The 23,367-nt window shown below is 44.2% G+C and overlaps 1 protein-coding gene across 6 annotated transcripts in view; it reads right to left on the bottom strand.

Moving 5' to 3' along the window:
• The window catches only part of atp8b4 (ATPase phospholipid transporting 8B4), a 288,525-nt gene that overhangs the window by 38,753 nt on the left and 226,405 nt on the right, over positions 1-23,367 (bottom strand). For all 6 annotated transcript variants that reach the window (XM_080214353.1, XM_080214351.1, XM_080214349.1 and 3 more), the window contains 8 exons: positions 15,916-16,074; positions 14,726-14,814; positions 13,423-13,619; positions 11,018-11,226; positions 9,960-10,003; positions 3,476-3,641; positions 1,970-2,158; positions 1,375-1,490 (listed from right to left, as the gene is read on the bottom strand). In XM_080214353.1, coding sequence (XP_080070479.1) covers positions 1,375-1,490; positions 1,970-2,158; positions 3,476-3,641; positions 9,960-10,003; positions 11,018-11,226; positions 13,423-13,619; positions 14,726-14,814; positions 15,916-16,074 — 1,169 coding nt within the window. The remainder of the gene's footprint in view (positions 1-1,374; positions 1,491-1,969; positions 2,159-3,475; positions 3,642-9,959; positions 10,004-11,017; positions 11,227-13,422; positions 13,620-14,725; positions 14,815-15,915; positions 16,075-23,367) is intronic.

Here is a 23,367-nt window from a genome sequence, read left to right as displayed (position 1 = left end):
TGAAATGGCCTAGTAAGCCACTCAGTTCAAAGGCATTTAGAGATGGTCTACAAATTCTGGCCTTGACCATTGAAGCCCCCATCCCATCAAAGAAAATCTCTGAGGCTGTTCTAGCCACTGATTTATTGGCCAAAACTTTTACTTTCTTAAGATAATTCTGGCAGCTGCCAAAACTCAACACAGGGCTCATTTTAATCCTGAAATTAAGCTCCTGCATCCTTTGGAAACCTGATTCCTGAATTTATTTAGACAGTTAGAGCTCGCAGTGGGCAAACCTGAGCTGGTATTTCCTGGTCTGAGCTGCCAGATCAGTGGGCTTTAAAGGGCCCTTCACAAAATGTTTTGGTGTGGAATCAGAAAGAGCTGGAATGATTCTCCAAGCTCCACAAAACAACCAGGGATTGGTGCTGACTCACCCTCGTCCCCTTCCCAATCCCTCCCCCTCCCAATTGCACCTCCTTCCCAATACGTGCCCTCCATTCCCAAACCCCCACCCATGTCCTGCTGGACTCAGTCTGGACCTCAGCACTGTAATGACCTCAACAAGGCTCATGCACTGGGCTTCCTGGGAGTATGAGCTCCCTAACTGTGGTAACGATTGCCTGATTGTTCAGGGAGTCTCACTTGTGTATACAGTGAGGAGCGTCAGGGTTACCGACACTCCGAATTCTGACTTTGTACCTGAAGCATTCTGAGGAGTGGAGTTGAGTTTGTTAATAAAGGGAATTTGGTGAAAGGAAACTGGCCTCTGAGGAGTTACTTCAAGCGCCATCAAAAATGTGTTCAGCTCAGACAAGCGAGCTGTGTCAAGGTATCCGCAACTTGGCTAAGTTATGATGATGAGGCCTGAGCACTGATCTCGTTTGGTCTTTAGGCCACATTATTCTCGTGCAGCTTTGTTGCCAGAATCATAACCAATTTGAGGTGCTACCAAATTTAGACCCCATCTTTCCTAAATTCTATGCATAACCAAGTAGGCTCTTTACAGCGCTGTTACTTTAAAAGAAGAGTAGGAAGTAAATGAATGCAGAATCCTGGAGCATTAATATTATGTCAGCTTCATTGCAATAATGTCTTGTAAGGTCCTGGTTAATCATCATGGGGCGCGATTCTCCGGCCTACCAGCCGCGTATTTCCCGCTGGCGGGAGGTGGCATGTCGTTTGTTAGCGCAGGATCCTCCAGTCCCGCCGCTGTCAATGGGAATTCTCATTGATGTCACCCCACGCTGGCGGGAAATCTGCAGGCAGGGATGTGCTGCCAGCGGGACTGGAGAATCTCACCAGCATGAATGGCTGAAGAATTCTGGCCCATATTTTTCATTATCCTAACCCAATGACTGATAAAGACATATAAAGAATGGAAGAGGCACTTACGCTGAGGTGGTCTGAAGTCACACACATCAAGTCTTCATTGGAGGGATGAAGTCTTTCAAACAGAATGGTATCAGCTCCCTTTGAGTAAAGTCGTATTTGTCCTTCAGGATTTTTAACTAAAACACAAGACAGCAGTAAAGATATTAACTCTACTGAAATAAAATGAGGCAAACTTAAATTCCATTCGGATCTGCTCCATTGCTCTAAAACGAGAAGGGACATGTTAGAAAACAAAGTGAATAGGGCAGCACAGTGGCAAGCACTGCTGTCTCACAGCGCCAGGTTCCTGGATTCACATCCCAGCTTGGGTCACTGTCTGTGTGGAGTTTGCATGTTCTCCCCACGTCTGCATGGGTTTCTTCTGGGTGCTCCAGTTTCCTCCCACAGTGCAAAGATGTGCAGGTTAGGTGGATCAGCCATGTTAAATTAACTGTAGTGTCACGGGGATTAGCAGGGTAAATACGAGGAATTGCAAGAACAGGGTCTGGATGGGATTGTGGTTAGGTACAAACTCGATGGGCTGAATGGCCTCCTTCTGCTCTGTAGGACTCTATGATTACAACAGCTATATAACTCATTTACATTCTCAACGCACCAATCACGGACATCCTCTTTCGCACGTTGTTGAAATCCAAAATGGCCAGCAGCTGGTACACGACGGATTTGCCCATCTCATTCACGGTGATGGTCTCCGGGGTCCGCGACCGAAAAACAAAACCAAAGTTTCTCGCAGCTGTGACCAGCGCTCCTTCGTCAGGTGACTGGGCTTGGTAAACAAGTTCACCTAGAAAAGAGATTCCAGAGGCTTTCATTTATAAAGACACACACAATGTTTCATACAAGCAAGTGTTCCCCTGATAATTCAAAGCCATTGTTAACACAACCAATGAGAATTATCCAGTCATCTGAATTAAGCAAGTCAATACAAACTGGACGCAAAAGATTGGTCTAGATTATCTAGGGTTGTGCCCCTCACCTTCCCCGCCCCCAAACATTTCCCTGACTCAGTGCTGCTCTGCATTTCATCCTGGGTTTTCCAAGCTCGCCTATGCCAGAAATGCAGCATTCCCTGGAGAGCTCCTTCACCGCTGAGTAGAGTCAGGGGGAGGGGGGCAGGGTGGTGTGGATCAGACAGGACATGCCCTCTTTTTTTTAATAGCAGCAGCAGCCGCATGGTCAGTTTAAAGATTTATTTTGAAATGAGTGAGAGGGTAAATGAGTGAATGGGCAGGGTGGCCAAGTGGCGGGGGGGGGGTTGGGTGGCAGGTTGGGTAGCGAGGTGGGGGGGCGGGGGCCGGTAGCAGGGCTCGGGAGGGGAGTGGGTGGCAGGGAGTACCCAGGTGCGACAGGTGGGTTGAGCGGTGGAGGGGGAATGAGTGATTGGCTGAGGGTTGGGGTCAGTTCTGGAATTACAGACAAGTTAAACTAGGCTTCTCTATCAAATATTTCCTGGGTAAATCCTGTGGAAAAGTCCAAAGTCTCTAACTCTAGCTTACAGCTCCGTGCTAGTGTCCAATGACATGTAGGTTAGGGGGAATTAGCCATGGTAAATGCGTGGAGTTATGGGAATTGGGTGGCGGGGGGGGGGGGGGGGGGGGGAGGTGGTGGCCTTGGTAAGATCCTTTTTCAGAGAGTTGATGCAGACTCAATGGGCTGAATGGCCTCATTCTCCGTTGCAGAGATTTAATGGTCTGGTAGCATCTGAGGAGAGAAACGGTTTCCAATCTTAATGACCCTCCTGCAGGAGTTAACTCCGTTTCTCTCTCCCACAGTTGCTGCCAGACCTGCCGAGTTTATCCAGCATTTTCTGCTTTTATTTCAGATTTCCAGCATCTGCAGTACTTTGGTTTTTTTTATAGACATACATTATTTCTGGCAACGGAAGGCACTCAAACACGGTCACCCCACAGTTCAGTACTTCACACTGTAACAAAACCTGCTTAATGTTAGCAGACTGCTTCATCTTACCAGAAGAATGAATCTCACCTTGTTCACCTGGGGGCCTGAATCTCAAAATGTCTTTTTTTGTTAATCTTTCAAACTGCCCAAACTATGGCTACTGTTTGGCGATTCAGCAAAAACTACCCGAATTATATATTACCTTCATTCTTTTCCTCTGGCATGACTGTGTGGCAAAGTGAAAGCAATCTGAAAAACTCGTGCGCTGACGGATCCCCCAGCTTAATGGCTTCCACCAGACTGGCATCGTAAAACTTAAACTTTGGATCGGCTAAAGTATTGAACGAAAAATCCACAGGGAGAGTTCTCTAGAAATGAGGGAGAAAACAAATGAGGCTACAAAAATAACAGAGTAAGGTTAACGGGTGGAATTTTATGGCCGCTTTACGCAGGGGCCTGACAGCTCTCTGTCTGCCTGTCAGAACCCCACTACTATGACTGCGCATGTGCAGCATCAGAGGTCTGCACGTGCACGATATCTCCCTCTGCAGGCTGTCTGGTGAGTTAAGCCCCACCCATAGCCTCTCTGGTTAGAAACTGACTAGACCATCTCTTCAGAGACAGAGTGCATAAGATTGGGCATGAAAACTCACCCAAAAAACAGATCTGGAACTCTCCTCTTTTCAGAGTAGCTGGACACTTGGAACAAATCTCGTAAAATTCCACCCAACATATCTCCACGCCTGCTTCACATTTTCCCTAAAATTCTATTTCTAGCTGTGGTTGGGACATGCATTTATGTTTGTCCAAACTCCTGTCTGATCCTTGCATTCAAAGCTCAAATTGATGTTTCTCAATTTGTTTGGGGCTCAGTCTCAAACTAAATTATCGCTCCAGAAATGATTACACCATTTTTAAAAATTCATTCAAGGAACATGGGTGTCGCTGGCTGGCCAGCCATTTATTGCCCATCCCAGGTTGCCCTTGGTGGGCAGTTGAGAGTCAGTCACATTGCAGGGGCTCTGGAGTCACACGTAAGCCAGACTGGGTCAGGGCAGCAGATTTCATTTCCTAAAGGACATTGGTTAGTGAACCAGATGGGTTTTTTCAACAATCGACAATGGTTTCACGGTCATCAGTAGATTCTGAATTCCATATATAATGTTTAAAGTTTATTTATTAGTGTCACAAGTAGGCCTACATTAACACTGCAATGTGAAAATCCCCTAGACACCACACTCCTGCACCTGTTTGTGTACACTGAGGGAGAATTGAGCATGGCCAATCCACTAACCAGTGTGTTATTGAGACTAGGGGAGGAAACCGGAGCACCTGGAGGAAATCCATGCAGACATGGGGAGAATGTGCAGACTCCGCACAGACAGTGACCTGAGCCAGGAATTGAATCCGGTTCTCTGGCGTTGTAAGGCAGCAGCGCTAACCATTGTGCCACGCCATCTGCTGTGGTGGGATTTGAACCAGAACATTAGCTGAATTTCTGGATTAATGGTTTAGCGATAATACATGAGATTGATGGTCACATGCTATCAGTGCAGTTCGGTGGGGTGGGGGGTGTGCGCAATGGTAGACCAGCGCCCCCCTAGAACTGCAGTAACAGCATGTGACCATCAATCTCACAATGAAGTGACAGACAATACAATGTTGGGAGCTTGACATTGAATAATGTTTGCTTTTGCATGCTATAAAGCAGAGAAAGGCCGTTCGGCCCATCATTTTGAGAGTTCCCTGTGAATCAGAAATGGTAGTCGTGAACATATTGAATACCATCTTGTCACACGCCAAGCCATTGACGAGAATTTAGAGCATTTGAAGAGGGAAAGGCCATGCAAGTTCAGCCTCTTGACAAGCTAACATGCAATCAGGTTCAGAATGAAGGGATTATTAGATAATGATGTTGGTTCAAGAAGGGTGGACTGAATGTTGTAGAATGAACAGAATGTGTAGAAAGCAAATTAGTTACAAATGAGCTGCAATAGAGGAAATAATCAAAGCAAGTCGTGGATCACTGAAATGTAACCAAGCAGAATAACCTTTTTGAGTACTGAATGTCTTTTGGAACCAGCACCTGTGTTAACAGCTAAAAATGCATTTCTGTTTTCCCGGTTTACGCTGGTGTTTTTCTCCACATGAGCGATCTTTTATGAGTTCTGAATGAGGTCAGCTAACTCATCAGAGATCCAGGATGGAATTTGAAACCTCCTCAATTTGTTTTAATTGTCCTGCCCAATATTCATTCTCCAAATACCATCGCCACAAACAGATTATTGCTCAATTATCTCATGAATTTTTAAGGTACCTCGTTGTGTGCAAATTGGTGTTACGTTTGCCTCAATACGAGGCTACACTTCAAAAATAATTTATGAATGTGATATACTTCGAGATGTTTTGACGATCTTAAAGGCTTTAAATAAATACAATTATTTTCATTAGTCATTATAGGGTTCATTTTTCAATCAGATTATTATAGAATCAAAGAATCCATACAGTGCAGCGGGAGGCCATTCAGCCCATCGAATCTGCACAGACAACAATCCCACCCAGGCCCTATCCCCATATCTTCACCCTGTTAGTCCCCCTGACACTAAGGGAATTTAGCATGGACAATCAACTTAATCTGCACATCTTTGGACTGTGGGAGGAAACCCACACAGATACGGGGGGAATGTGCAAACTCCACACAGACCCGAGGCTGGAATTGAACCCTTGTCCCTGGTGCTGTGAGGCAGCAGTGCTAACCACCATGCCACCATGACCAGATACACTTCCACAAGAATTTGCCATCCTGTGGTGAGGAGATTCAAGGGCAGTGAAGACGAATAGAAAAGTGCCGGTGTAAGGCTTCTTGCACACGGCTCTCATCACCCTGGGGAAAGATCAATGTCTCCATGTGGATCATGGATGATTGGGAGGGACACACATCTCTAATCCTTTACCTGAAAGAGGGGTAAGGATGCCATGTTTGGTTGAAGGCCAGGTGAAGAGATGAGCATGTGCCTTGAGATGGAGGGGAACTTATAAAGGACATGCTCACTTAATGTATCGCTTCAGTTAGTTCATACCGATTATCAGGGCTGCAGGAAACCAGGTCTTACTAATGACTCTAGGTTGGTACAAAGCCAGAAGGAGCGTGGGACTGAGCAGTGAGGGCCTAAAGCAGGTCAAGATGCTGCTGAACAGGGTCCACTGCAATAGTGTGCACTGGCCCGACTGTGGGTGTATCTTAGGCAGCGTTCTTATGAGCAAAATGCAATACCGGAGGCACCATCATATGTCCCAGGATGTGGTTACTCACATCTGCCAGCTTCTCCTGTACGGGCTGCAGTTTCAAAGGACTCAGGAGGGGTAATGCATAATTAATGAGCTGAAGATTGCTCATGTTCAGCCGTTTCACCATCCCAGGGGAATCTGCCATTCCACAGTGGACAGCACCCAGATTCGATTCTGACCTCGGGTAACCATCTGTGTGGAATTTGCACATTCTCCCCATGTCTGTGTGGGTTTCCTCTGGGTGCTCCCTTTTCCTTCCACAGTCCAAAGATGTGCGGATTAGGTTGATTGGCCAGGCTAAATTGCCCCTTAGTGTCAGGGGATTAACGGGGTAAATGGGTGAGGTTACAGGGATAGGGGATTGCTGCCAGTGCAGGCTTGATGGGCTGAATGGCCTCTTTCTGCACGATAGGCATTCTATTCTATGAACAGGTTTTCCCACTGACCTTACACTGCAGAACTGAAAGATTCCAGCCTGAGTAATTGTACAAAGGTTTATTTGCGTCAAGGAAAAGAATTTAACCAGGAATGTGAGGGGAGTGAATTGAGGTAAATTAAGATTACATTTTGATGAGTTTATGCACAGTCCGATAGCTTGGCCTGTCACTGAATTAGATGCAAACTAGATTTACTGCTAGTTATTAATTCCGATTACACAGGATACACTTGAATAGATAATAGTTCCTCCAGGCTTTAATCTGACTAATTTCTATCATCAGTTTTTGACCTCCAGAATTGCACATTTAATCTGTTTTAATTATAAGCATTACTCTTGCATTGCTATTACAAAAACTGTTAAAATTTGCATTAAAAAGAATCATAACAATGACAAAATTGTGCCATTCCCACTTTTCCCAGTTTGTACATAAAGCACTTTGCAGTTTATTACTATTTGTATGTTTTATTAATGCTGACTTTCTGTGGGAATTTCTCTGGTTGCTACAAGAACAAGTGACCTCATCTCAGCCAGCAGCTACCCAGGCCCTGTCCGTATGGGAAACATCACACAGACCCGTACTCCCTTCTTTCAAATGTTTTTCTTAGCTTAAAGCTGGGTCATCAAGCAGGGTCACTTCACTCAGGAGTTCTGCCATTTGTAGACATGGTTTGGATCCTAAAATCTCTACAGTACAGGAGGAGGCCATTCGGCTCATCGAGTCTGTACTGACCACAACCCCACCCCGGCTGAATTCCTGCAGTCCCACACATTTACTCTGCTACTCCCTTGACACTAGGATCGACTTAGCCTGGCCAATCAACCTAACCCGCACATCTTTGGAATGTGGGAGGAAACCGGAGCTTCTGGAGAAACCCATGCAGACATGGGGAGAATGTGCAAACTCCACACAGCCAGTGATCCGAGGCTCGAACCTGGGACCCTAGTGCTATGAGGCAGCAATGCTAACCACTGTGCCACTCCATTACTTTACATAGGAAATCTAAGTGTGTTGGAAGCATTGGGCGAGATTTTCAACAGTCCCCGCTGTATCTTTCTTGCAGTGGGAGGTGGCACACTGCTTACTGGCAGCCAGATCTTTTGTCCCTACCGCTGTCGATGTGATTTTTCCATTGAATCCACCCCACACTATCGGGAAACCCGCGGTAGGGGTGCCCCGTCAGCAGGACAGGAAGATCCACCAGCGGAGCTGAAAGCTCCTGCTGGCCTAAACAGCCAGAAGGTTCCACCCAGTGTTTCCTACCCAATAACTTAATACATTTATATAGCACCTCTGCCCTCCCAAGGAGGATTGTAAGGAGGAGTATTATAAAACAAAGTACGACATCAATTCAGAAGACCACGGAGGCTTCCACGTGCAATTCTTTTTTGACACAGGCATTGTGGAGGAACGATACTTGGGATATGGTTATTACTGTGTTTTCAACACTGAGCAGCTCCCTGGCCATGCTCTCTCAATCTTCCAACAAAATAATGACCATTGACTGCTCTCTTCTTTGAGGGTGAGAGCTGACTGGTGGTGATTTTAACCTGAGAGTCACCACACCTCAGACGAGGGGCAAGATTGAGAATGCGAGGCCTTCATGGATAACCTCAGCCGCTGAGGGAATTGAACCCGCACCATTGGCATCGTTCTGCATCATGAACCAGCCGTCCAGCCAACTGAGCTAACCAGCCCCAAATCTTACAACCTGATGTTGTAATGACCGAGAATGTGCTGCCTACAGGAGTGGTGGAAGTGGAATTCATTAATGATTTCCACTGAAACTGGAAATTTGAGGCGTTTGAGGAAAATAGATTTGCAGGCTACAGGGAGAGAGGAGGGCTAGGATTGCTCCACAGAGAGCTGACATAGAGTTGATGGGCCAAGTATAATGCAATAACTGTATTCAATAAGGGCAAAGTACTGAAGAGGGTAGGAAGAAAGGCTGGTACAACTGGCTGGTAGGAAGAGCTGGAGCCAAAATGGGAGGGTCCAAGATAAAGAAAGGATAGCCATAAGTCTTTAAAGGTTTTAAGTTTATTTATCACAAGTTGGCTTACATTAACACTGCAATGAAGTTACTGTTCGATTTTGGAGTGGCTGCAATGTTGCACAAGCAAATAAACATTGAGATTATATAAAAGCATCCTGCTCATAAACAGGGACAAGGATGAGCTCATACAAGAGTGTCCAGAATTAAAAACTGAGGTCCCAGTGTGGGATGACTTTGACACACGGACAGGCTGGAATAAACCTGAAGCATCCATTAACTAGTGATTGTTCATTTATCGTTGTACATCGACACTAATAAATATTGTACTATTTTTTCCAATAAAGGTAACTAAATAAAGAATAAACTCTGATGCTTGGGGTCAGAATGACATGTTGGATCAGAATAAGTTGGCACGATGGCACAATGGTTAGCACTTCTGCCTCACAGCCGCAGGGACCTGTGTTCGATTCCTGGCTGGGGTCACTGTCTGTGTGGCGTTTGTATGTTCTCCCCGTGTCTGCGTGGGTTTCCTCCAGTTTCCTCACACAGTCCAAAGATGTGTGGGTAATGTACATTGGTCATTGGCCCTTAGTGTTTCAGGATGTGTAGGTTAGAGGGGTTAGTTGGGTAAGTATATGGGGTTACAGGGATAGGGCCTGGGTAGGATTGTTGTTGGTGCAGATTCGATGGGCCAAATGGCCTCTTTCTGCACCGTAGGGATTCTATGAGTCCAAACTCCGGGAGAATACCTTGGCGGTGCAGTTTTAGGACTAATGTCCAGGCTAAGCAGAGTTTTAGGTTGCAGTGTGGACGAATGTCAGTATGAAAGGGCGGATCACAATTTGAACAATAGCTGGGTATGTGAAAGTTATTTTTCAGCACAACAACATTGCTACAGCTCACAGTTTACAAACACCTGGAAAAGTCTAATCGCCATTGCATTAAGTTCTTTATAATACCCTTACCTCAGATATTTCCATTTTATGTCCCAGCTCATCAATGACGTCTCCTAGAAAAGATTTGAAGAAAAAAAATCATTCAAGTTTCCACTCAATATTTGGAGAGAAAAATAAACCTTTGTTTCTTTGGATGCTAATAAGCAAAATCAGGGGGTAGAGAGAATAATACTCTCACAATCTGTCGATGTACACCATCCGGAAGCGCAGGATGGAGACAGGTTTGGAAGGTCAGCCTCACATTGACGACACCATCTTTACACGTGTGCACTCACACAGAGAGATCATACGCACTTTTGCTGGTGGGTTTGAAGGTGCAGAAGGTCCACACCAAATCCAGTGGGCAGCTTGCTCACTGCATACCCACCCACTCCTGACTCTACATCAGTTTCACCAGTGGCACTGAGTAGTCCGCTGACCTGTGGGCAAAGTGAAGGCCCTCAAGTGGGCAAATAACTCTCACCTGAGGACCACATCCCAATATCAGCATGATTCAACCAGTGGCAGGAAAGGGCAAAGCCAAGTGACCCGCACAGCAGGAGTGGGGATTGAAGATGAGGTGGGGTGAGCAGAGAGGAAATTGCTTTAAGTTTATTGATTAGTGTCACAAGTAGGCTTGCATTCACACTGCAATGAAGTTACTGTGAAAACCCCCTAGTCGCCACACTCTGGCGCCTGTTGGGGTACACTGAGGGAAAGTTTAGCATGGCCAATGCAGTCTAACCAGCACATCTTTGGACTGTGGCCATTCACACTAGTGGGATTCTCCGGCCGTTCGCGCCGGCGGGATTCTCTGGTCCTGCTGCAGTGAACGGAGATTTGGGTGAGCACCAAATTCTTTGGGGGTGGCGGGGCATGAAGGGCCAGAAAATTCCAGCCCATTGGCTGAGCTGCTCCATTTGATAATCAACAATTTTACAAAAAAAAAGGAGGAAATGGATTAGAATATTATGGCCAGGATGGGGGTGGTGTGGAGAACAGAGCCATCACAAGGAGCATTTCTCTGAAACTGCCATTGCTTTTGGGAGGGAAAGCGCAGATTATTTAGAAACCGTATAGAAACCCACCGAAACCTTTTCCATTAATTGAGCATTTGTTGAAGATCATTATATTCTGCGTCAGTGTTCCTGTTTTGTCAGAAAATATATATTCTATTTGCCCCAGCTCTTCATTGAGTGTCGTGGTACGTGCCTCAGCAGATGTGTTTCTGTTGGCGTAGTACATCTTCCGGTCCCAGTTTATGAAGTAACTGTGCCCAAGTCGAATGACTTCAACACTGAAATGGACACAAAGTCAAAAAATATTGGAGAACACAAAAAAAAATAAGATATTGCAATGAGGGAACTGCTGAAAACCAAACGGAAACATCAAAACACAACAATGTGAATATCTGGAATAACAAATTTAAATTAAGGTCACCATTAAACACAGCTCGAGGAATCTTCAAAGTCAATTATTTTTTGAAAAAAATCACCAGTAACAGAAGGGAAAATAAGATGGTCTTTGCCAACAAGTTGAGATGCTGGAAGTGACAGATTTATCCATGCCTGTTTACTTTGAAGAAACAACATCAAAGAGGAATGCAAATCAAATAAAAATCCTCATCTACTCCAAGAACAGCAGGGAGACCCCTCTGGTCTCTTGGCCAACATTCAGCCCTCAATTAACATTGCAGAAACGCATTATTTGTCATTATCACAATGTTGTGGGTGGGAGTTTGTTGTGCTGCATTTCCTGCATTGTAACTTCTAAAGTATTTTTATTAGCTTTGTAATGTTTGAGGCTTTCGAGGTATAAAAAACCTTCTAATTAATAAAACAACTTTACGGTCTGAATTTTTAACTTCTAACATTAAGATCCTCAGTTGTTCCTCGCCGTCTCTGCGTGGGTTTCAAAGTAAAGTTTACTTATTAGTCACAAGTTAGTGTGAAATTCCCTTAGTCGCCACACTATGGCGCCTGTTCGGGTCAAAGTACCTAACCAGCACGTCTTTCGGAGTGTGGGAAGAAACCGGAGCACCCAGAGGAAATCCACGCAGACAGGGGAGAACATGCAAACTCCACACAGACAGTGACCCAAGTTGGAAATGGAACTCACGTCCCTAGCGGTGTGAAGCAGCAATTCTAACCATCATGCCACCATGCTCCCCACATCTGGGTTTTCCGGTTTACTCCCAGAACCCAATGACATACAGGTTTGGGGGGGGGGGGGGGGGGTGGTGGTGGTGTGGTGTGGTAGTGGTTTTGGCCATACTGAATTGTCCCTTAGTGTCACAGGGTTAGCAAGGTAAACACATGGGGTTATCAGGATAGGGCCTGGGTAGGATTGTTGTTGGTGCAGGCTTGATGGGCCAAATGGTATCCTTCTGCTCTGTAGGATTTCTATGATTAACCTTAGCTAGACCCTGCAATCGAGGTATAGATAGAACTGTACATTATCCACCTTCTGAATGCCACTGTAGATCTAGTGCAATCACATTATGCATGATTATTCTGTGGAATTAACATCAAATGACAAATTTCAATGTGAAACATAGGAATTAGGAACAGGAATGGGCAAATTCAGCCCTTCAAGCCTGCTCCGCTATTTAATCAGATCATGGCTGATCTCTCCCTGGCCTCAAATCCATCTCCCCACCTGTTCCCCATATTGCCTTATCCCTTTTATTAAAATTAGAAATACATCCATCTCCTTCTTAAAACCATTCAATGATTCAGACTCCACCGCGCTATGGGGCAGCGAGTTCCACAAATTCACCACCCTCTGCGAGTAGTAGTTCCTCCTCATTTCAGTTTTAAATCTACAGCCACTCAACCTATACCTGTGACCTCTTGTTCTAGATTGCCCCACAAGGGGAAACATTTGGCCCATATTTATCTTAACAACCCTTTTTAAAATTTTATATACTCCAGTGAGTATAAGCCCAAACTGTTTAATCTTTCCTCACACGTCAACCCTTTCATCCCCGGGGTCAATCTGGTGAACCTCCTCTGGACCTCCTCCAATGTCACCACATCCTTCCTCAGATAAAGAGACCAAAAGATGTGCAGTCCAAAAGATCTGCAGATTAGGTGAATTGGCCATGCTAAAATTCTCCCTCAGGTGTAGCCGAACAGGAGTGTGGCGACTAGGGGATTTTCACAGTAACTTCATTGCAGTGTTAATGTAAGCCTACTTGTGACTAATAAATATATTTTACTTTTTCAAAGTTAGACACAATGCTCCAGATGTGGTCTCACCAACCCCCAACACAATTCCAACAACAGTTCCCTACTTTTGTACTCCAGTCTCTTTGCAATAAATGCCAACATCCCATTTGTCTTTTTTAATTATGACATGGACCCCTCTGCCCAGATGCATTTTGAACCTGCTTTTCATTTAGGCAATAATTTGCCTTTTTGAAAAGCAAAGGCATGAGGGAGAACCTCAATTAAACCTCCCCACTGAGAATTCACAGCAAACAATGTCTCACCTGACATATAGCGAGATTGGCACAACCGTGTTCAGGATGATTATGTATGACCAGAAACTGAGAAATCCTGAGAAAATCGCATTTTTCATCCACTCATCCCAGGGCAGGTAGATGTGGAAGTGAAATCCGACTTCACTTTCCCAAATGGAATTTCCAATTCCTAAAATGATTCCCATGCACACTAGAAAGCCGAAGATCTGAAGAGAGAATCATTGTTGTCACAGAGGACAGTGTTGACATTTCCTTGACTGTATCTCGATCCTCAGCATTTTCCACTGCAAAGCATTGGGCTTTAAACCTGGCAGCGTTCCTCCTGCTCTACAAAAGATTACGTCCTACCTATTGTCTCATCAAGTATCTTGCTGCATGCAAGCCTACATCTAAGACTGCCTTGTTCTCTGGCCTGAGAGAACAACTGAAGGGAGGAGACAATAAAAAGAAAATACAGGTTTAGGAACAGTTCTCCTATATCTAAATAAAGTCAGTACTTTATTAATTATTGAGAAAACTGGTTCACATTGAATTTACAGCACAGAAAGAGGCCATTTAACCCATCCGTTCTATGTTCTGTTCTATGGGCGGCACAGTGGCTAGTACTGATGCCTCAGAGCTCCAGGAACCTGGGTTCAATTCCAGCCTTGGGTGATTGTCTGTGTGGAGTTTGCACATTCTCTCCGTGTCTGTGAGGATTTTCTCTGGGTGCACCAATTTTTCTCCCACAGTCCAAAGATGTGCGAGTTAGACTGACTGGCCATGCTAAATTGTGCCTTAGTATCCCAAGATGTGTAGGTTGGGGGGATTAGCAGGGTAAACGCATGGGTTTACAGAGATGGGGGCTGGGTGGGATTGTTGTCGATGGACCTCCTCAAATGGCCTCCTTCTGCACTGTAGGGATTTGAGGATTGTATGTTCCAAGGCAGCCTCCTCCCACCACTCTTCATCCAATACTATCAGCAATTTCTCTTCTCATGTTTATCTAGTCACCCTCCCTAACCCTGCCCCAACCCCATAAAAGCAGCCAACCCATGCTATTTTCCTCAATTGCTTGATTAAAGATTTACAGAATCTTGTTAATGTTTCAGAGCTCAATTTCAATTACATTTCAGTAATGATTGCTAGATCCCCTTATTAACTCTAATAGGCCCTGTAATGTAATGAAACATCACTTTCTTAGTGATCCAAATTCGTTCACAGATATTGGAGACACTCTATTACAGTCCATAAAACATCCTGTTTCTAATGTGCAGGAGAGAAGGTACCAAGATGACCAAGTAAACACATGGTAAAGAGCTTATTGACTTACCCACAGGACCAAAGTATTCATCAGTCGGTCTATACTCGTCCGTTTGAATTTCGTTCGGCCACTGTTCTGCATTAACTTTGTGTCAGGCCCTAGAACATAAAGTCGAGGTTTGCTCTCACTGAATAAAATGATTGCCTTGGCACTCTTGCCTCCAAGTCAGAAGTCATGGGTTCAAGTCCTCCCCTTCCATGCATTTGACCATTGGATCTTGACAATCACTCCAGTGAAGTACTGAGGGAGTGCTGCGCTGTCAGATTTGCTGCCCCATGGATGTGATCTTTAAATTAAGGCCCCATTTGCCCTCAGGGGGGCATAAAGGGTGTATACAAAGAAGAGCAGCAGGGTTCTCCCCAGTGTCCTGGCCACCAATGCCTCTACTTTCTCAGAAGACTGAGGAAATTTGGCATGTCAGCTCCAACTCTCACCAACTTTTACAGATGCACCATAGAAAGCATTCTTTCCGGTTGTATCACCGTTTGATAGACTCCTGCTCTGACCAAGGCCATAAGGGATTACAGAAGGTTGTGAATTGGCCCAATCATCATGCAAACCAGCCTCCCATCCATTGACTCTGTCTACACTTCCCATTGCCTTGGCAAAGCAGCCAGCATAACCAAGGACCCAACACATCTTGGACATTCTCTCTTCCATCTTCTTCCATTTGGAAAAAGGTACAAAAGTCTGAGGTCACGTACCACATGACACGAGAACAGCTTCTTTTCTGCTGCCGTCAGACTTTTGAATGGACCTATCTTGCATAAGTTGATCTTTCTCTACACTCTCGCTATGACTGTAACACTACATTTTGCATTCTCTCATTTCCTTCTCTATGAATGGTATGCTTTATCTGTATAGCACGAAAGAAACAATACTTTTCACTGTATGCTAATAGATGTGACAATAATAAATCAAATAATGTTCATCCCTCAGCAAAGGTGACTCGGACAGATTATGTGGACATTATCACATTGTTCTTTGTGGGAGCTGGCTGTGCGCGAATTGGCTCCCACATTTCCTACACTACACAATAGTGACCACAAATCAAAAAGATCGTAATTGGCTGTGAGACATGTTGGGGTACTCCCAGGTTGTGAAAGACACAACTGAAAGCCAAGACATCTTTCGTTTCTTTTTAATCGGGCTATCGGAATTCTTTTCAATATTTCAGTCTGCACTGTTCTACGATTTACCTGCAAAGATCACCAGGCCAAAGCACCATTCAGTGTTCCGCAGTACGCAGCCTCGAAGCAGCATCTTTTCATTATCTAGAGAATATTTTGTATCCTTCCAAAATAGTGTCCCTGTGAATTTGTCCAATTTATTATTTGGAGGCTCGCAAATGATTTCCCCTGCCAGAGCAAAAAGAGGTAAAGACATCAACAGAAGGAGACTGACTCAGTACATCAGGAAGTCCTTTAAAACACAAAAATAGTCCACGAAATATTATTTGCTTCAAATATTTTGCTCGTATATATCTAGTTCAACAGTTTGGCAATACAGGCCAACATCTGACCAGCACAAACTGAATGTTTGCTCATTAAATAAATTACACTCCAATTGTGATTAACGATTAACTATTCTCTTTGCAACACAATCTTTATTTTCTAATTTAAGCAGAGATATTTGATGGGAATTTTTTTTGAATAGAATACACAGTGATTTCAGCAACATCACTGCTTGGGTGGGTGCAGCTCCAACAACATTCAACAAGTTTGATACCATCCAGGACAAAGCAGCCCACATGATTGGCACCCCATCCGTCACCTTTAACACCCACTCCCTTCACCACCGATGCATACTGACAACAGCGTGCAACCTTTACACACAACGCACCCAGTAACTCCCCAAAGCTCTGTGGACTCAAGCTTCCAAATCCACAACCTCTACCTCTTAGAAGTGAAGATAAAATCACCATAGTCCCAGATGAGCATAGTCTGCTCTTGCGGAAATTAAGATACAACAACTGTGGAAATTAAGTTATGACAAACAACGCTGTCAAGTAATGGAAAATACTTAATAGCAAACAAGGCCTTCAGTGAGGCTGGCGTTTGCATATTCAGGATAAGAGACTAATCTAACCTTGTGTCAGTTTCATAAACAGTGCATTCCAGGGCTTGGCCACAGGATGAAAACAAGGACAAGTCACCAAAACAAATATCAAAAAACAAGATATGTTGACATATACACAAATGAAGGAGATGATTTTCTATTGGATAAGGGCAAAATGCTATGTTATGGTTCGTGGATTATGTATGCAAATGAAGGATGATAAATTCTATTGGTTGAAAGTAGACACCAAACTGTAGGGCCAATGGTGTTTTAACTGACATGTTCTCGCTCATTGGCTAAAAAGTGCTATAACTGACACTACTTGCGGAACTCTGCTGGAATACCAGAGTGAAATGCATCTGGTCTGTCCTCTTGCTAGAAGGTAATAAAAGCTTAAAAGATCTGAGTGCTCACTGATAATCCTCAACACTCTCCCCCTCAACAGGGTGGTGATTTAACTTGAGGATCACCAAACCTCAGGCGAGGGGCAAAATTGAGAAGGCACAGCCTTCATGAATAACCTCAGCTGGTATGAGAATTGAATCCACACTGTTGGTGTTACCCTGTATCAGTAACTATCAAAACTGGACACATCCTTAATTTAGAGGGTACAGAGGAAGAAGTGGGGGGGGAGCGGAGGCGGGCAGCAGTGGCATTAATTGGTTAATTTCTCTCAAAGAGCCAGCAAACACCCAGTAGGCGGAAGGGCCTCATTCTGTGCTGGATGCTTCTTTAATAGTCAGACACCTCTGATTTAACAAACCCAGAAAATTAATTTAAATATAAATGATTACATTTTATTTGTTGTTTGAAATGACTGATTACTCTTCCCTTTACAAGTAGTCATTTGTTCGCACAGCTCTCGGGTTTTGCTGAAAAAAGGACTTTATAGTTGAAGCTTTTCGTTTTGCACTCATCAGAACAATGGCAAAAATATAACGCAAGGGAAATCAACAAACTGATACTGTAAATTTTAATTATTAGTGACAAGTAGGCTTACATTCACACTGGTTTATTTCACCAAAACCCTGCTGCCGTTCAAACCAGTGGGATATTATGGTCCCTCTGATGATGCACCCCTGCCATGGGTTTCCCAATGGCGAGGGGGTGTGTTGAACAGGAAATCCTGTTGGCAATGGAAAGACCATAAGACCCCACTGCCAGCGAGCACACTCCGCCGAGTGGGAGAAGAATCTCACTCTCTGTCGCTACCGATTGGAGTCCAACCAGCCAGCGCTCCCTTCTCATACAATATAAATTTGATGATTTTCCTTACATTGCTATCTTGCGAATACCCCTGATGAGTGTAAGGTGAAAAGCTTTGACAAAAGATGTCTCCTTTTTCAGCAAGACTTTAGCTTTTAAAACTAAACTGCACATGGTAAATTTGAGATGAAATGTAGAATTTTGACAAAGCAAGTCAGTGCATTATATCGGTAGCTTTATTTCTCAATTCAGTTATTTTTTGGAGAGTGGGATCGAATTTCTTTCCTTGCTCTACAGTCTTCTTAAGATACATGAAAGGTTTGGCAACCTTCCTGATGCCAGATGGTGAATTAGCAAATGAGTGAAAAATAAGAAATGCGCTGACTCGATTAAACGATACACTTGATGAAATTTTAATGAAAGATTCCTTGACCTTCAAGATGGAACACTGAGTTTGACGATTTCAGATCATCACCACTCTGCAAATTTTTTTTCGGATAATGAATGCTAGTGATGCCACTGAGGAAAGGTGGAGAGAGAGAGCCAGAGGATACCAAATTAAGATGACTGGCACAAGTACCAATGGCAGCATGGGCAAAAACTGTTATGATTTTGTACGCAGGGAGGGGCATGGGTCTGGATTGGGAATGCACTGCCCGAATGTGGGGGGAGGCAGATTCAATTAGACAGAGAATTGATAAGCACCAGAAGAGAAGGAAATCCAGGCTTACCGAGTGGGAGGTGGGGCTAACTGAGTTGGTCTCTCTAAGAGCTGACATGGGTACAATGGGCAGAATGGCCCTCTGTACTGTAACCATTTCATGATTCTATTTGATTGACACCTCCTCATTTTCTTCCTTCATTAGTCCCATTCCCATCTATTTTGTTTTGTATTATCATCTCTTTTGCCATTTAACCTCTCCTGCTTTCTACCTTATGACAGTGTTTCACTGTTCTTCACTTCCTGATTCCCCTGCCCTTGCTTAAAAGCTGTTCATCTCAAACCTTTTCCAGTACGGATGGAAGCTCATGTGACCTGACCAGCACAGTGACACAGTGGTTAGCACTGCTGAATATTACAGGGTGGCACAGTGGAATGGGTTCATGTCCGTCACTGCGTGTGTGGAGTTTGCACGTTCTCCCCATATCTGCATGGGCTTCTTCTGGGTGCTCCCGTTTCCTCCCACAGCCCAAAGATGTGTGGGTTAGGTGGATTGGTCATGGTAAATGCACAGGGTTATGAGGATTGGGCAGGGGATGGGCCTGGTAAGATGCACTTTCGGAGGGTTAGTGCAAACCTGATGGGCCGAATGGTCTCCTTCTGCACTGTCAGGATTGTATGATTCAGCTCCACGCCTGTTGAATATTTACAGCATTCTCTGGCTTTATTTGAGACCGTGCACTCGCTCAATTCTATAGCATAAACTGGTGTCATTTTCACTGTGTTCGTACTAAGTGGACTACTGGGGATTAAAGCGATTTTGGACAGCAAAGCGAGACATTTTCCCACATTGGTTAGCTGCTTGTTTCTCTCCCATAACAGGCAAAACTAACTACAACCTTTGGTTGGAGCCTCCACAGACTGTGTGGGAACAAGATTGCTTTTATCTACCGCAACAGGACTGGACACAAACAGAAACATTCCAAACACTGATTTTCCAGACACAAATGAGTAAGTGGTGAAATGCATTTGGAACTAGAGCCCACAATCCAAGTCATCTCCGCCCACACCCTCTTTTGGTAAAGAAATTACTCTCATCTTACACAGATGAGTCACTTTCGCATGCTTGGAAAACATTGAAGGGCAGACCATTTCCTCAGTCTGTCTGCAGACACTTACCAGAGGCTGTGGCATAGTGGTATTATCATTGGACTAGTAATCCAGAGACCCAGGGTAATGCTCTGGTGACCGGGTTCGAATCCCACCCACGGCAGAAAAAATATCTGGAATTAAGAATTTACTGATGACCATGAAACTATTGTTGGAGAAACCCATCTGGTTCACTCATGTCCTTTTACAGAACCACACAATGGGTGTGATATTCCCACCAGGAGGGGTTGGCAGGGGGCAAGTCAGAAAATCTCATCCAGGGTCTTTCCAGTTAATTCTGACTTGAGCACTAAAGCTTGGCCTGTCACACCAGGACTGTACTGAGGGACTGCTGCATTGTCAGAGGTACCATCCTTCTAATGCAATGTTACTGAGGCTACACCTGCCCTCTTAGGTGGATGTAAAAGCTTCCACAAGGAGCATGGGAGTTTTCCCTGATGTCCTGACCAAAATGGATGCCTCAATTGACATTGCAAAGATAGATTATCTGGTCATTATTGCATTGCTTTTGTGGGAGCATAGAAGCAAATGATCACTAGGACATATCTGACTTTCATCTTAGTGACTCTGGGCAGTGAAAAAAAACTGAATCAGAAATTGTTTGCTTCCTTTATCAGCAGTTTAGACTATTCAGAACAATCATAGGATCCCGACAGTGCAGAAGGAGGCCATTCTGCCCATCGAGTCTGCACCGACCACAATACCACTCAGGCAATACTCCTGTAACCCCACGTATTTATCCTGCTAATCCCTTAGGATCAATTTAGCACGACCAATCCACCTAACCCGCACATCTTTGGACTGCAGGAGGAAACCCGAGCACCCAGAGGAAACCCATGCAGACACAGGGAGAATGTACAAACTCCACACAGCCAGTGACCCGAGGCCAGACTTGAACTTGGGTCCCTGGTGCTGTGAGGCCGAAGTGCTAATCATTTTGTCACCCCGATATTTGTTCATTTGTCTGGGAATAGCATGAGGTTACAAGACAAGCATTTTTCAAAAGACATGCTAGAATATTTAAAATGGGGTTAACTAATTTATACTCCTGCCCTTCTTGAACTCCAAAAGCCAACAATGATGCAAAAAGAATTAACTGGCTTCACTTTCTGCTTATCAAGTTGGCTAAACAATTGTCCGATGTGTGTGTGAACATGCAAATGATCTTCCATGGAAATTATTTAGGAAGACTAACTTACTTAGAAACAGAACCAAACCATTTATTGCAGCTAGAAACCAATCCATCAATAAAGTTGAAAAAGATCAGATAAAAGTATTTAAAAGAATGAATGTTGCCACAGTCCCAGATGATTGACTGGTGATGATTTTAACCTGAGGGTCACCGCATCTCAGGTGAGGGACAAGATTGGGAAGGCAGAGCCTTTGTGAATAACCTCAGCCAGGATTTGAACCCACGTTGTTGGTGTCACTCTGCATCATTAACCAAGCAACTGAGCTAATCAACCCTCCATCTAAAAGAATATACAAGGTAAAATTCTTCTTAAAAATAAGCCGGTCTTCACCATATTGAGTGGGGTACGCTTGCTATTGGCTGCCAGCGGGACCTTCCAGTCCCACCAAAATCGATGGCAATTTTACATTCTTTGCCTATGTCGCCACTGGGTGATCCGTGATGGGCCGTCAACTTCAGAGGATCTGGAAACTCCCTTTGTCAGGAAGGGCTGAAAAATCCAATAAATTATAGGAATAAAAATGAAAAAACATATCCGGTCAATGGTGATCCAACTGCTCCAATATGTTGATGGATTTGTGGAATTGTGATGGACTTCTCACCAATTATTGGTTTCGTCTCTAGGGCAAGGTTTTGAGACTGAACCGTGTACACCAGCTTTATGGCGGTTTATATCACTCTGCTTATAAGTGATATTCCACAGTTCTTATACAATCTGAAAGTGAATTTTCCGACATCCTTTTCTCTCTGTGGCTAGAACACCAACTCCAAGCATCTGACTACTTTCAAGTCAAGTCAACCATGGATATTTAAAATTGCATAGAATCCTACTGTGCAGAAAGAAGTCACTCAACCCACTCATCCCAGCCAGGCCCTATCCCCATAACCCCATGCATTTACTCTAGCTAGCTACCCCCCCGACATTAAGGGGCAATTTAGCATGGCCAATCCACCTAACCTGCGCATCTTTGGACTGTGGGAGGAAACCAGAGCACCCGGAGGAAACCTACACAGACACGGGGAGAACGTGCAAACTCCACACAGACAGTGACCCAAGCTGGGATTCGAACTCGGGACCCTGACGCTGTGAGGCAGCAATGCTAACCACTATGTCATTGTGCCACATGAAGGTGGAGTTTTGGAAGATCATACTGTAGTTTAAATTTAGACTCATGAATTATATCCATTTTCACCACCACATGGTATTGTGAGGATACTGTGCCTTTAAGAGCTGTATTTATATCAGGTTTCTAGTGAGGGCTATGTTTAAAATACAGCTCTGTTTACACAGTGCCAGTCTACCAGCACCAGGCAGCTCACATGCTGAGCATGCAGGATAGTAACTGATCTTAGATAATGGATACTTGTTTTAATCTGAGTTTTGCATATTTGTTTGCCTTTTTCTCTGAGGTTTCACAGTATGAATTGTTTAGGATGATTAACAAGAGGCAGAGTCATGTGAATGAGCTGGACTAAGCTTACAGGGAAAAGCAAGCAGTTTCTGTATGGTCCTGAAAGAAGCAAGAGCTATCTCTGCCTCTCTCTCTCTTTGGAGGCTGTTGTTTGAGTGTCAGGAGAGAGGTGTTGTGAGACTTCTTATTTTTTGTTTTGAATATTATTAACTTTGATGCATCACCAGGGCATTATTTAGGAACATTTTATTTATTTCTTTATTTTTCTCCCCCCCCACCATCCTTCTCCCTATTTTAATCCCCCCTTTTCTTACCTTTTCTCCCCCTTTTCTCCCAATTTTACCTCTCTCCCACCCATTCCCCCCCCCCCATCTTCATCTGTCACAGATGATTTCAGGTTCTCTGTCGTTTGGCCATTCACACCCTTTCTTCTCTCTGTGGACAGCCATTAGCAGCCTTTCTTCTGGTTTTTGTGGCTCTGGCTCATTTTTCATTCCCTCACCCAACTATATAAATATCTCCCACTTGCTATGCCTTTTAGCTTTGACAAAGGGTTATCTGGACTCAAAACATCAGCTCTTTTCTCTCCTTATAGATGCTGCCAGACCTGCTGAGATTTTCCAGCATTTTCTCTTTTAGCTTTTATTCAGGAACATTTACCTGGTGAGATGCAACTCCTTGGAAGATTTCATCCTGTTGAATTTTTAACTAATATTCTGAAAACAATGAGCTTTAAATTAAGGAAAGTACTGAAACGCTATGGTATTGGATAATATGCTTCAACCTTTCTGAGTATGCGGACATTTTAAATGAGTTCTTGCTTTTCTCCTGGCTATAAGACCCACTGGATTGAACTATTCTGACCAATTCCTTCGAAAGACGAAATGTGAGTCGACGTTTAAAATTTCCAGGCAGCTATCTCCCCAGGTGATACCTCCACATCAAAACCAAA

The sequence above is a fragment of the Carcharhinus amblyrhynchos genome, chromosome 28 (assembly GCF_965287045.1).
Source record: "Carcharhinus amblyrhynchos chromosome 28, sCarAmb.v2.hapA, whole genome shotgun sequence".
Taxonomy (NCBI): Eukaryota; Metazoa; Chordata; class Chondrichthyes; order Carcharhiniformes; family Carcharhinidae; genus Carcharhinus; species Carcharhinus amblyrhynchos.
This window is presented reverse-complemented; position numbering and strand designations above follow the sequence as displayed.